The 14428-nt window shown below is 39.5% G+C and overlaps 1 protein-coding gene across 1 annotated transcript in view; it reads left to right on the top strand.

Annotated features, from left to right (window-relative positions):
* The first annotated feature begins 3482 nt into the window (after nucleotides 1-3482).
* The window catches only part of GABRP (gamma-aminobutyric acid type A receptor subunit pi), a 37854-nt gene continuing 26908 nt past the window's right edge, over nucleotides 3483-14428 (top strand). The window contains exons 1-2 of the mRNA XM_087716894.1: nucleotides 3483-3784; nucleotides 9647-9746. Of these exons, the coding sequence (XP_087573020.1) occupies nucleotides 9691-9746 (56 nt within the window). The 5' untranslated portion in view covers nucleotides 3483-3784; nucleotides 9647-9690. The remainder of the gene's footprint in view (nucleotides 3785-9646; nucleotides 9747-14428) is intronic.

Raw genomic sequence — 14428 nt, forward strand, 5'->3', positions numbered from 1 at the left:
GGTCCAGGCCTGCCACGCCCCCGAACCGGTTCCAGTTTTCAGTCAACTGTGTTTTCAGTTTACAGTCAACTGTGCATGTGTGATGGATGCGCACGCGAGCGAAGCGAGCAGCGCGTGCACAAAAGTGCCCTCTCAGCGAACTGGTAGTTAACCGGTTAGGAATCTACCACTGGTTGTAAAGCACTGTGAAGCGGTATATAAGTCTAAATGCTATTGCTATTACTATTGGTGGAGATGTCAAAAACTGGATTTTAGGTTGTTATTATTCAAATCACCAGTAAATACATAAACTATATTACAGATGGGGATATTAATTCACACCTATTAATACACAAATATATTTCCCCCACCCCCTGAAGAATGAAGCAGCCCCTCTCTCCTCTCTGGGCTCCTTTCTGCTTTGTATCCTTCACTGAAGAAAGTTATATACGTCTTTGGACTCATTATTTCCCATGTATGAAAAACAGAAAGACATGGGAAACTTTTGAACCTATAGGAATAATTCCCTCTCTCATTTTGAAGTTGAACTGCAAATACTCAAGAGTAAATGATGGGGATTAAACAATAGAGATTGTTTGGCCAACAGCTCAGGTTTGCTGAGTTGACATTCAAAAACATGGGAGAAGCTTGACTTTCAGGAAAATCATTTTTCACCCAGCATAGCTACAGAAAATCAAGCATATATTGTTAGATTGCTATTCTAGGCAGTCAGTTAAGTCCCCAATCTTAAAATGGGAGAAATCAGTCTGATTAAATTAAATTAAAAGGGTTAATGCTAATCTATGGAAACTCTTCTCTCTTCGTGATAGAGAAATCCTCTTGAATGTATTCAATTGGAATATTCAACATTGATTTCATATTAATATTCTATTTGTAAGCATCACATTGCTGGTCTTAATTTTTTTTAAAATTAAGCCACTGTTAAATACCAGGATAGACATATAGGACAAATACAAACCTCATTGCAATCATAAGTTGTGCATTGTAATGTGCAAAATTGTTTCATGCAGCATGTGAACAGTTATCACAAATCAGAAGCTTGCAGTCATGTATATTACTGTGGAAGCCAGGCTGGGAGATGATATGTGGGTCACATGGCTACCATTAAAACTGAATATATGCATTTGTTCCCAACACTCTTATCATAACTAACAGCTCTGCACTTCAAAAAAATCTTCCTTATTCAACTATGCTAAAGCCCTAGACTAATAGATTCACCCATGGCCGTAATTCTAAGAAGGAAATAAATATTGCTCTCAGCAGCTACTGGGGATTGGCTTAAGAACTGTAGAAGTGCAAGGCCTTTGAAGTTAACATTGCATTTTCAATGAAAATAATCCAGAGTTCCCCTTCCCCCTCCTCATTTAAGGCTGTTCAGTGTTCTCTGCTTAAAGACCTACCAAGTGTTGGCGAACCTTTTCGGCACCGAGTTCCAAATCGGGAGTGTGCACACCTGCCGGCAACCAGAAGAGCAGTTGCTCAGTGCATGTGCACATGCGCGTGCCGGGCGGCTGTTCTTCCGTTTTCCGGCATGCGCATGCACACCGATCAGCTGGTCTTCTGGTGCACATGCCTGCACGAAGACCAGCTGGCTGGTGCGTATGCTGGAAACTGGAAGAGCAGCTGCCCGGTGTGCATGCATGGGCCAGGAAAATGATCTTCCTGTTTCTGGCACACATATCGGCCAGTTGGTCTTCTGGTTTCTGGCACTCATGCGTCCATGAAGACCAGCTGGCCGGTGCATATGCGCATGGTGGAAACCAGAACAATCATCTTCCTGGCATGTGCGTGCACACCAGGCAACTGATCTTCTGGTTTCTGGCACTCTTGCATACATGAAGACCAACTGGCCGGCATGCCAGAACCCAGAAGAGGAACGGGCGATGTCTCGCTTGCCCAGAGAGATGGCTCTGTGTGCCACTTCCAGCATGCATGCTATAGGTTCTCCATCATGGATCTACACTCTTTCTATAGAGAATAGATATCCCTGATATAAAGTGAGGGTGTTTTATATCAGCGTTCCTTTGTTCTCTTTCATCTTTTCAGAAATACACAGTCGCTTCAATTTAGAAGGCCATGACAAGAACAATTGGACTGATGGTCTTCATCATTATGACAGTAACAGCAGTAGTATTAGTGTCAGTAGTAAAAACACCCTTGAGTCAAACTTCACTCATGGCGACTACACTCCATGTCATTTTCTTGCCAATAGCAGTTTGCCACTGGGTTCTTTGTCATCATCAACAACAACATAGCCGTCCTCATTCTGACAGCCGCATGTAAGATGATCAAAAATGGGCAAGATAGCAGAACCTCAAAGAGTTAAGCATCATTGGGATAAAGCACAAGGCACTCTGTGTGTCAAGTCCCAATTCTGCCCTGTTATGAGCCCATTTCAAAAGGGTTATTTGTACAGTGTGTGTGTGTGTGTGTATGTGTGTGTGTGTATGTGTGTGTGTAATACAAATGGGAGAGGATCAGCATCTCCCCCCTTCAGAATATAGCTCGCTGGGGATGGCAAAGGAAATACCAATAACTCACTCAAGGTAACTAACTCACTCACTGTTTTCAACGGTGAGTGGCAATGGTGGGCCATTTTTAAACTAAATTCTATGTATACTATGTATTCTATGTGTGAAGCTAATATTTATTTATTCTTACGAGTACAATTCAATGCCTTTTTGGGTAGAGGGAAGACCCACTGCTTTAATGGGTAAATATGCATAGCCACTCATATTGTAAACCTATCAATGGTACAGGATAACAGTAGCTGAATAGAGTGTTAAAGTTAGTTACAGACAAGAGTTCCATAGCCTGTTTACTAGCTGCACTTCCAGTTGATTATGTGCTGATTGTGTCTCCTAGAAGCTCTCTGAGGATGATAAGAGATGGTCCTTTGCAATGGTGGGATTCCAATTATTTTACTAACGGTTCTGTGGGTGTGGCTTGGTGGGCGTGGCAGGGGAAGGATACTGTAAAATCTCCATTCCCTCCCCACTCCAGGGGAAGGTTACTGCAAAATTCCCATTCCTTCCTGATCAGCTGGGACTCAGGAGGCAGAGAAGAGATGGGGCCAGGGCCAGTCAGAGGTGGTATTTACCAGTTCTCCGAACTACTCAAAATTTCCGCTATCGGTTCTCCAGAACTGGTCAGAACCTGCTGAATACCACCTCTGGTCCTATATGCCTCCAAGACCACCATATGTGGAGGAAAGCTTCAGAATGACAAATGACTTAATACACACCACATTGTGCAAATGATACCAAAAAAGTGCAGCAGACTTATGCCTAAGAACAGAACTTAAATCCACCTGTGAGGAGTTTCTGATGATCTAAGAAGGAAAAATTGTTTGGGTAAAAATGTTGGGACATAAATGATGAATGGGTAAGGACAACAGCAGAGGGAAGAGGTGGGGCCGTGCAAATAACGTGACAGGTTAAGTCCTAAGCAAGCCTGCGGATTGCTACCCGGACTGCAGTTTGTGCCCCTCTGCAGAAAGGGGCTTCACCTGACTGGATGGCAACGAAAACACCAAAAACTATTTTAAAGAAAGGTTAGAAGTTGATTGATCTCAAACTGAAGTGAACTAGAAGCAGATTAGTTGAAACCAAAGAAAATGACCATTTGTTTGTGAGAATTTTACTGAAAGAATCCACTTTATGTAACAGCTTAAAAAGCAGAGATATAAGTACATACGCTTTTAGTTTGGCTGAAGCGTACACATACACGGACTGACAGCTGAGGAAGATAAGTAGATGATTTTCAGGAGAAGGATGAACTGAAAGTAAGTATTTTTTCTTCTTCCTTTCATCTGTCTTCTTGGGTCGTTTAATTTAGCTGCTTTTGTTTCCAGCACATCACCCTGCAAGAGCTAAATGTATTGTTCTGAGACTTCTGTCTACTTTTTAAAGGACTTCTCATAGACACAACAGCAGCCCTCTCCAGCCTGGTGTCTTCCAGATGTTTTGGATGCACTGGCTTTGATCATTGGTCATGTTGGCTGCCAATGTTAGGAGCTGTAATCCAATCCACACACATTGAATGGGAAAGCATGGTTCCCAACTTGCTGCTATACCTCATTGCTGCTGCCTGAAAGAGAAGGGGGAGGAATGAAAATTATAGTTGGAGAGGAAGATCTAGTGAGTCTTATTTCTCCTGTCTCCATTTGTTTGAAGATTAGCATGATCTTGCTGTCACTGATTGTAGTAACTGGTGTATGTGTGTGTGTGTGTGTGTGGGAGGGGGAATCCCTTGAATATGTGTCTGTATTCTCATTATTGTAGATCAAAGTTAAAAAGATGATCTTGGCTAGTCATGGGTCCTAACAACCATTCTTTGCTGTTGATTCAGATTGTCTAATTAAAGGTGGATACGAAATAGATGAAGCAAGATGAAATAGGGCAAGATAGGAATAAATAAGACAGACCATAAAGATCCGATAAATACAAGTGGTTCTCGACTTACGACCACAATTGGGACCAGAATTTCTGTTGCTAAATGAGTTACATAATTTTACAATCCTTATGAACATGGTTCTTAAGCAAATCACTGCAGTTGTTAAGTGAATCACATGGTTGTTAAGTGAATCCTCCTCCTCTCCTTCCTCCCCTTCCTCCCATTGACTTTGCTTTTTGGAAGCTGGCTCGTGAGGTCACAAATGGCCATCACCCAGCCTTGGGATACTGCAAACTTTGTAGATACATGCTGGTTGCTAAGCACCTGAATTCTAACCATGTGACTGTAGGGATGCTGCAAGGTTGTAAGTATGAGGACTGGTCATAAGTCATATTGATCTCCAAATCCCTTGCAAGACTACTTCCCATGACTTCTTGCATTTGGGAAAAAGCAGAGACCTGGCTAATTTCCATGAACAAAGAATTCTTTAGCTCAGTTTTGGGCTCTTTTGCTTTTCAAATAGTTTCACACAACTCTAGCCTTACTATACACAGCTTCAGACTCAGAGCTGGTTTCCTGATTTGGCTCAACATGAAGGGCTGACAATTTCAAAGCAAAACAACAAGGAGCATAAAGCTGTCCTGATTCATTAATAAGGTTTTTTTTTTTAAAGCACAACCTTTGATTCATACAAAACAACAAACTGGTATCATGTCAGGATGAAATTAAACACTGATTAAATTACCCGTTGTCTGGAAGGTGGAGAAGACAGGAGGCCACATGATTTGCTGCCTGGCATGCACTAGCTTTTCCATGCCACGATGTGCAATCTGGTTGAAAAAAAAAAAAAGCTATAATTATTTTTATGGTGGTTTTTTTTTAAAGAAAGAATTGTGATAGTTTCAACTTCTGAATTAGCCAAGAAAAGAACACTTGCAGATTGGTTGATCGCATTGGTTTCTGGAATGTTGATGTGTTTCTCTTTTAAAAAGTGTTCTGATTATATTATAGCTCACCCCTCTGATCAGATTATCTGCCTGCCTGCCTACCTATTTACCTATCTACCTATCTAATCTATCATCTATTTTCTGTGCCACCCATGTCCCCTCCAAGGAGACTCTGTGCTCCTGAATTAGCATCTGCATATATTTCCCCAACTTTTTTCTTGTCATGTCTTTGCATATTTCATGGCATATAGTTAAAATACATTTTGTTATGCTGAATACGTTCAAATTGTAGTATGTTTTTAATGAAAGTTTGTGGTAGCAAGCTGCTTTCTTCATTGTGTAAGGTATTAATCTCGTGTAATCAGAAATAACACATGGTGAAAACATAAGCAAATTTACTGAAAAAGAAAAATGTATCGTTTCAACGGCATGCTAAACTAATACTGCATTCCCATAAAGCATTCCATAGCTTCTCCAGATGGGTCTGAATACAAATTAAGGCTATCACTGTCTTAAGTGTCTGGGTTAAAAAAAAAAATCTGGCCAATCGCTAGACAGCTGCAAACAAAAAGTTTTCTTCTATTTCTGCACTGCTGCACTGCAGATTTTTGTAGCCTTGGTACAGGAGCTCTATTATAAATCCCATAATGTTTAGCAAACAGCCTGGACAACCAATTCAGTCTTAGTTGTGGAAGCTATGGCCTAACACATTCAGAAGGTGTGCCTTCTGTTCCATTCTAATTCTCATGGGTTATAAAAAACAACCCAAATTGGTTAATCATTTTAAATGCTTAAATAAAACTGGAATGATCTTCTGAATCCAATTCAGAGGTAGGTTCCACCGGATCGGATTGGTTCGGCTGAACCGGTAGTGGTTTGCCAGCCTGGATCGCCAGAATCGGCAGCAACCACGGCCCGCCATGCCTCCAAACCGTTTCCCCGGTTGGCGCGGCATGTTTCCCCCCCATTTTTTAATGTTGTGCGCATGCACAGACCTATTTATGGGCAATTGCACAGACGCAAAATTGTGCATGCACCGAACCGGCAGTAAAGCTGGCAGCACCCCCCCCCCCCAATCCAATTGCTATCTGAGTATAGTTTTATGAATGATTGGCAATGCAGCCACAGAGTCTTTTCTGTTAAAAGCAGGAATGCATTTAAGGATGAACTTGTGGGGTGTCATAAAATATTTGTTTTGGAGAGTGGCACAGGCCTCCCTTTAACAACAACAGCAGCAACAACCTTTACAAACCAAGCAGAGAATGTCTGCCAAACTGGCCAGAATATTTAAACAAGGATTCCTAATGGGATCTTTGGATGGTTAGTGAAATGTTCTAAACTAACAAGAAAATAAATACAGGTACTGTGACTCAACCTCCAGACAATTCTACCTGGATGACTGAGATTCTTCATCAACGTTCCAAATGGGTCTATTTTCTTTCCCATTGATCAATATTGAGTAACAATATCACCATAAACAGAAGGAAGTATAAGCATCCAATTCTTTATTTTGAAATTATTATATCTCTTTTTTTAAAATAAAACAGATGGAAGTAGAAAAAAGAGAACGAGAAGGTCAGATGAGGTGAGATATCGAGGAGGAAGGCTCCCAGAAACCCTAGTTGAGATTTCCATCCAGCTAAGAATATGCCACAGAAACTAAAGAAAGACACAAATAAATCCCTGCTGTTCTAGCTCTGGCCCTCAGTAATTTGCCAGTAGCATTTGATTTGCTCCTATTGTTGCAGAGATGAGACCAAACCAGCTGTTTGTCAAAGGGAAAGGTTTATTGCGCAAGGTTCAGCAGCGATAGCTTCTAGCAGAATCTGAACCCCGAAGGGCAGTTTGTTACAGGTTTTTATACTTTATCAGGCAGGATATTGATCATTCTCCTAAATACACATTCTTCCCGTGTCACGTATGCCTTGTACACATTAACCCTAGTGACAGGATATCTTGATTGCCTTATGAGGATAGAATCTTACCAATTTCCTGCCTAGATCTAGTCAGGTAGATAAGGTATTCAATCCCGTGACCCGTCAAAACCGCGGTCCACTAAAGCGCACCCGATTAAAGCGCGTACCTGACGTCATCATCAGCACGATAAATACGACCGCGGGAAAAAAAGGGCGCTTTAAAAAGCGCTTTTAAAGCTAGCCGATTCACATAAAGGTACGGGTTAGGGTTAGGGTTAGGTTAAGGGTTAGGGTTAGATTTAGGGTTACGTTAAGCATTAGGGTTAGGGTTAGGGTTAGGTTAAGGGTTAGCGTTAGGTTAAGGGTTAGGTATAGGGTTAGGTTTAGGGTTAGGCTTAGGGTTAGGTTTAGGGTTAGGTTTGGGGGGGTTAGGTTTAGATTTACCCTTTAATTTTAAGTTTACCGCTCACAGCGTGCTGTTTTCGTCGCGCTGTGATGACGCCACATACACGCTTTCGTCGAGCGCGCTTTAGTCTACCGCGGTTTTGTGGTGGAACCATTCAATCCCCTGTGGAATGGATAAGGCTCGGGGCATTCTTGTCCAGCTTAACTTTACATTTTATGTTAACCCTTTACTTTTACTATGGTGAGCCATCATGCAGCCCAATGGCTTTCAGGGAAGTTGGTCCACCATGTTTGATCTTCTTATGAAAGAAATATGCTCCCAGAAAACTTTCCAAGGACACACCTTTTGAAAGGCCTGAGAAATACACATCCCCTGAGGTAATCTTGTTCCATTGTTTTCTCTTGGTGAGCAAGAAGGGCCTGTACAACATAAAACAAAGGCAACAGCTCTATGCTAAGTGATCGTATACCATTCATGGCTGGATGAGTGTAATTTTTTATGTTTTCTAGGCCCAAAGCCAAGGGGCCATGCCCTCTCTCAGAAAAGTCAACAGAATCACTTAAAAAAAAAAACATGGCATTTTCATACTTTTCTTCCAAATAACAATACCTTTAGAAATGAACCAACAGACTGTGGCAGCATCAAAAACCAGCCCTCAGACAGAGGTGACTATAACTTGAGTTGATGACTTTCCACCCCTGCATCTGGTTTTGTTTTTACCCCACACCGTTTGAGTCAGAGTTACCAGCCTCCAATATTAAATATGAAATTTGTCTGGAGATGGGCTGTAAATTTTTTCAATCAAAAATAAAAGCACTTTTCATGAAGTTAAAATGGACAATTATTTGGAATACGTTCTAACATCTGATCATTTTCCATAGTCATAGCTGTATGAATACTTTGAGAATCATTCTCTGCAAATATTAATTTAAACTAAAATAGATATTGATATATAAAAAAACTTGTAAAACAAATATTTCAGTACAAATTTAAATGTATATTAAATGTTAGCTAGTTAAAGATATTGCAGGTTAATGGGGAAATGCAAATTATTATGCATATAATTACAAGCTGATATAGTCCTGAAAGGCATCGACTGTTCCATATTTACTTACAGAGAAAATAAATCCAAAAACTACAGAGGAAATATTTTAGTAGGCCAAATTGTATGAAATTAAAGGCAACTTTGGAGTTTTAAGAATGCGGTATTAGGCTCAGGCTACTAGTGGGGAATATATCTAATTGTGCAATGTCTGTTAACTGAAGTTATGGGGATCTTTCAGACACGCAAATTAATATCATCCCATCTAGCAGAGGTGGGTTCCTACCGGTTCGGACTGGTTTGGCTGAACTGGTACTGATTTGGCAGCTTGAGTTGCTAGAACTGGCCCCGAACTGGTTCTCCTACGGTGGCGCCATCTTGATTTTCGGTTCTGCACATGCGCAGAACAATTTTCTTTGCACAAATTTAATTCCCCCCATTTTTAATGTTTTGTGCATGCACAGACATATTTGTGTGCCAATGTGCACGCACATGGAGCACGTGTCTAGTGTGCACCAAACCGGAAGTAATGCCGGCAGTAACCCACACCTGCATCTAAGGTTATAAATATGCTCCCAGAATTTTATGGGGTAGTGAGGTTAGCAGAGCTCTTGGCTGAAAGGCAAAGGAGAAATCAGATTAAGATAATCTTTATATGAGCAAACCTGGATATGATCTGAATTGTTATTCTATATCGGTATTTCTGAACCTTGGCAACTTGAAAATGTATGGACTTCAACTCCCAGAATTCCCTAGCTATCATAGCCCACACATTTTAAAGCTGTCAAGATTGAAAAACGTTGCTTTAGGTGTTTTTTTTTAAAGAATTATCTAGTGTGAAAGTAGGTAGAAATTCTTAGTTTTAGTAAGTTGATGTAATGGCCTATTTTGCTATTTTGCTATAAAATTAAATTTACCATTTCTCTGCTTTTCTTCATAGACTATAAGTGAAGAATTACATCCAGCACCAAATAATCTTCACAAATGTACTGCAGTTATTATTTCTCCAGCCTTGTGTGGCTCTTTCTTCTATGCCAAGGGTAAGTTGAAAAATACATTCAACACAAGAGTATATTTATTCAGCTTATTCAGATTTATTCAGTTTATACTTTAATGCAAATCTTCCTGATCTTCAGTTCCTGAACATGAGACCTTTTGAAATTCACTTTATTCTGAATGTTGTGATTCACTTCTCCAATCAAAACATGCATCTAAAATAAATGAATAGAGAAAAGTACATATAAAAATTCATGGGACAGTGAAATACCCATAGAGAAATATATTATATTAGGGAAATTGCTGCTAAAATGTGCACATTATGTCTGTACTATGAAAAATGAGCAGATTGCTGCAAAAGCAGGACAGAGGGTTTAGCCTGAAAAAATAAAGATACTGTGAGAAACTACAGTTGGCACATTTTTTCATTTTTTACTACAGGTTCTACATTTAGGCAAGAAAAACCAAACGCACAGGTATAGTTTAGGTGGTACCTTGCTCAATAGTAGTAACTATGAGAGGAATATTGGAGTCCTAGTGGACAATCACTTAAATATGAGCCAGCAGTGTGCTGCAGCTGCCAAAAAATCCAACACAGTTCTAGGCTGCATAAACAGAGGGATAGAATCAAGATCATGTGAAGTATTAATACCACTTTATAATGCCTTGGTAAGGCCACACTTGGAATACTGCATTCAGTTTTGGTTGCCATGATGTAGAAAAGATGTGGAGACTTTAGAAAGAGTGTAGAGAAGAGCAACAAAGATGATTAGGGCAGTGTTTTTCAACCACTGTGCCACGGCACACTAGTGTGCCGTGATATAGTGTAAGGTGTGCCGTGGGAGAATTACTTTATATATAGTCAATATAGGGACAGAGTTAAATTTTTTTAACATTTTCTAATGGTGGTGTGCCTCGTGATTTTTTTTCATGAAAAAAGTGTGCCTTTGCACAAAAAAGGTTGAAAAACACTGGATTAGGGGACTGGAAGCTAAAACATGAAGAACAGTTGCAGGAACTGGGTATGTCTGGTTTAATGAAAAGAAAGACTTGGGTGACATGATAGCAGAATTGCAAGATCTAAGAGGCTACCCCAAAGAAGAGGGAGTCAAGCTATTCTCCAAAGCACCTGAATGCAGGACAAGAAGCAATGAATGGAAACTAATCAAGGAGAGAAGTAATTTAGAACGAAGGAGAAATTTCCTGACAGTTAGAACAATTAATCAGTGGAACAAATTGCCTCCAGAAATTGTGAATGCTCCAACACTAGAAGGTTTTAAGAAGAGATTGGAAAGCCACCTGTCTGAAATAGTGTAGGGCTTTCTGCAGGAGGTTGGAGTAGAACATGGACTTCAAATGCGTGTTATCATGGCAGCATCAGCTGACGTATCAGGACTTTTTTCCCCTTCACAAAACTGGGCGCTACCCGGGGCCAACACATGATGCATTTGGCCCACAGGCTGTGAGTTTCACACCTCTGGACTAGATCTCCAAGGTCCCTTCCAACTCTCCTATTCTATTCTATTCTACTCTACTCTACTCTACTCTGCTCTGCTCTGCTCTGCTCTGCTCTGCTCTGCTCTGCTCTGCTCTACTCTACTCTACTCTACTCTACTCTACTCTACTCTACTCTATATCAATTTTGAAATAACTGGGGTTTAGGAGAAATAACCTAATCGTTGTCAGTCATGTCCAATCTTTGGCACTCCATGGATCAGCAGTTTCCTTGCCCATCTATCTCACACCACTTCTTTGGATGTGGCGAAGTCATCACGGTGTCCTCCTTTACAATGTCTAGTCAGCAGGTACTAAGGCGACCCCTTCTTTTTCCACTGATCACTCCCAGCATGGTTGACTTTTTGAGTGCGTCAGCTCGCATGACATGACCAAAGAATGACAGCCTCTGTTTGACAATCTTGGCTTCAAGTGATATTTTTGGTCTAGGACTTCTTTGTTGTGTTTGCAATCCATGGGATGTGTAATAGTCGCCTCCAGCATCACAGTTCAAAGTCATCCACCCTTCTCCTATCTCCCTCTTTCAGAGTTCAAATTTTGCAGCCATACAAAACAAGCTAAAACAAGCTAAAAAGCAACAGCATCAACAATCATCGGCCATCGATCAAGGAACTACAATAACAAATCTGGAAGCAGTGGGAGGAGCTAGACCTAAGGTTAAACAGGCCATGCAGGAAGCTCTAAAAATGCTTCAACCAACCAAAGATGACAACTAAGATTTTAACATGGAATGTCAACGGACTGAATTCTCCACAGAAGAGGAAGAAAATATTTCATTATCTCAAACAGTTTAAGAACGATGTAATTTGTTTGCAAGAAACTCATATCAAGTCAACTGATCAAAAATATTTGATCAATTCAAAACTTGGTCAACATTTTGCAGCTTCTGCTATGGAAAAGAAGAATGGTATAGTTGTATACTTAAGAAAAGATATGAAAGCTGAATTAATAGAAGCAGACCCCTTCGGAAGATATATTGCTTTAGACTTAATTTTAGAAGGGAAAAAGACATTACTTTTGGGAATTTATGCTCCCAATCAACAGCAAGATAGATTCTATAGAAATCTTCATGCTAAATTAGTACAGTGGGACTATAGTTCCTGTATACTATTGGGTGACTGGAATGGAGTGATAGACACTAAGAGAGATAAGAAGATTTCCCGCCTAAATACCAAGATGCGAGCAAAGTTACCCAAATCTTTCTTTGACATTATGGATGATTTTGAATTGAGAGATATTTGGCGAGAAAGAAATGCAGAGGAATATGACTTCACTTTCTTCTCGGACAGGCATCAATCCCTTTCAAGGATTGATTTTATCCTAACCACTAATGATTTGCTTTCTAGGGTCAAGAAAACAAAGATTGCAGCTAGGGTCCTTTCGGACCATAACCCAGTTTGGATGGAGTTGGGAAGGGTAGTGCAGGCAAGAAGGTCTTGGAGATTGAATGAAAACTTATTTAGATATGAAAAGTATATTAATGATTGTAAAAAATTACTATCTGAATATTTTGTTTTGAATATGAATAAGGGTACATCTATGGAATTTGTATGGGACGCAAGCAAAGCGTATATGAGAGGAGTTTTGATGAATATAAATAAAACACATAGAAATAAGCAAGGGTTAAAACGAACAGAACTGGAAGAGGAAATTAAGAGAAAAGAGCTGGAGTTAACAATGAACCCAGACGATACAAAGGTTAAGGAAACTATTAACATATTAAAATCTCAATTTGACATGTTGATCTCTGACCAGGTAGCTACTAATTTATTATATGCAAAACACAATACTTTTTGTAATGCAAACAAACCTGGCAGATGGTTAGCTTATCAGATTAGGAAAAAAAGGAAAACTCGAAATATATCTAAACTGATTTACAGAGGGAAGGAGGTGTTTCAACAGGAAGAGATTCAAAAGGCTTTCTGGGAATTTTTTACAGAACTGTATAAAGGGGATAAAATTAATGGTTTAGACATAGACAAATATTTAGACAAAGAGAAAATACCTTCAGTTAGAGAAGAACACAGGCAAAAATTGAATCAACCAATAACCTCGGGGGAAATCCTGCAGGTAATTAAGCAATTAAAGTCAGGGAAAGCACCAGGTACAGATGGCTTGACAGCGGTTTACTATAAAAACTTACAGTTAGAAATGGTAGAACCTCTTAGAGAATTATTTAATATGATTCAAACGGAAGGCAAAGTCCCTCCATCTTGGAAGACAGCGTTTATATCTTTGATACCCAAAGAAGATCAAGATACTACTCAACCCAAAAATTATAGACCTATTTCATTACTGAATGTAGATTATAAAATTTTTACTAAAATATTAGCAAATAGGTTAATGTTGGTCATTCAACAATTGATACATACGGACCAAACAGGTTTTATACAAGGGAGACAGATGAAAAGTAATGTTAGATTAATTATTAATGCATTAGAATATTTGGGAAAGAACAACCAGATCCCTGCTGCGTTTATATTTTTGGATGCTGAGAAGGCCTTTGATCGAGTTAACTGGCAATTTCTGCTGAAGATACTGCAAAAAATGCAGATAGGAGATAATTTTTTACAGTCAATTAAAGCAATATACCAACAGCAAACAGCACAAATCATAGTCAATGGAAGTTTAACAGACTCTTTTCAAATTGGAAAAGGTACAAGACAGGGCTGTCCTTTGTCCCCATTATTGTTTATTATAACTTTGGAAGTATTGTTGAATAAAATACGGGGCTTGGATGGTTTAAAAGGGATCAAGATTAGGCAGCAAGAATATAGAGTCCGCGCTTTTGCGGATGATTTGGTCATAATATTGGAACAACCGCAGGAATCCAGTATGGTTTTAATGAATACGATTAATCAATATGGTCAAGTGTCGGGTTTTAAAATAAATGTAGGAAAAACCAAAATATTAGCTATAAATATGAACATTAAACAAAAGGAAGAATTAGGAGTGATGCTAGGATGTGAGGTAGTTAAAAAAGTCAAATATCTTGGAGTTAACATTTTAACTTCAAATGGGAAATTATATAAGCATAATTATGAACCACTTTGGCATAGCATACAGACAGAGATGAAAAAATGGGAGAAATTGCACTTATCTTTGCTGGGTAGGATAGCGGCAGTGAAAATGAACATTTTACCAAAATTTTTATTTCTTTTTCAAATGTTACCTATACTTAAAAAAGATGCGAACCTTTTAGAATGGCAGA

This window comes from Thamnophis sirtalis, unplaced genomic scaffold (assembly GCF_051295495.1).
Source record: "Thamnophis sirtalis isolate CommonGarterSnake01/CBP01778 unplaced genomic scaffold, rThaSir2_p1.2 scaffold_5, whole genome shotgun sequence".
In the NCBI taxonomy this organism is placed as follows: domain Eukaryota; kingdom Metazoa; phylum Chordata; class Lepidosauria; order Squamata; family Natricidae; genus Thamnophis; species Thamnophis sirtalis.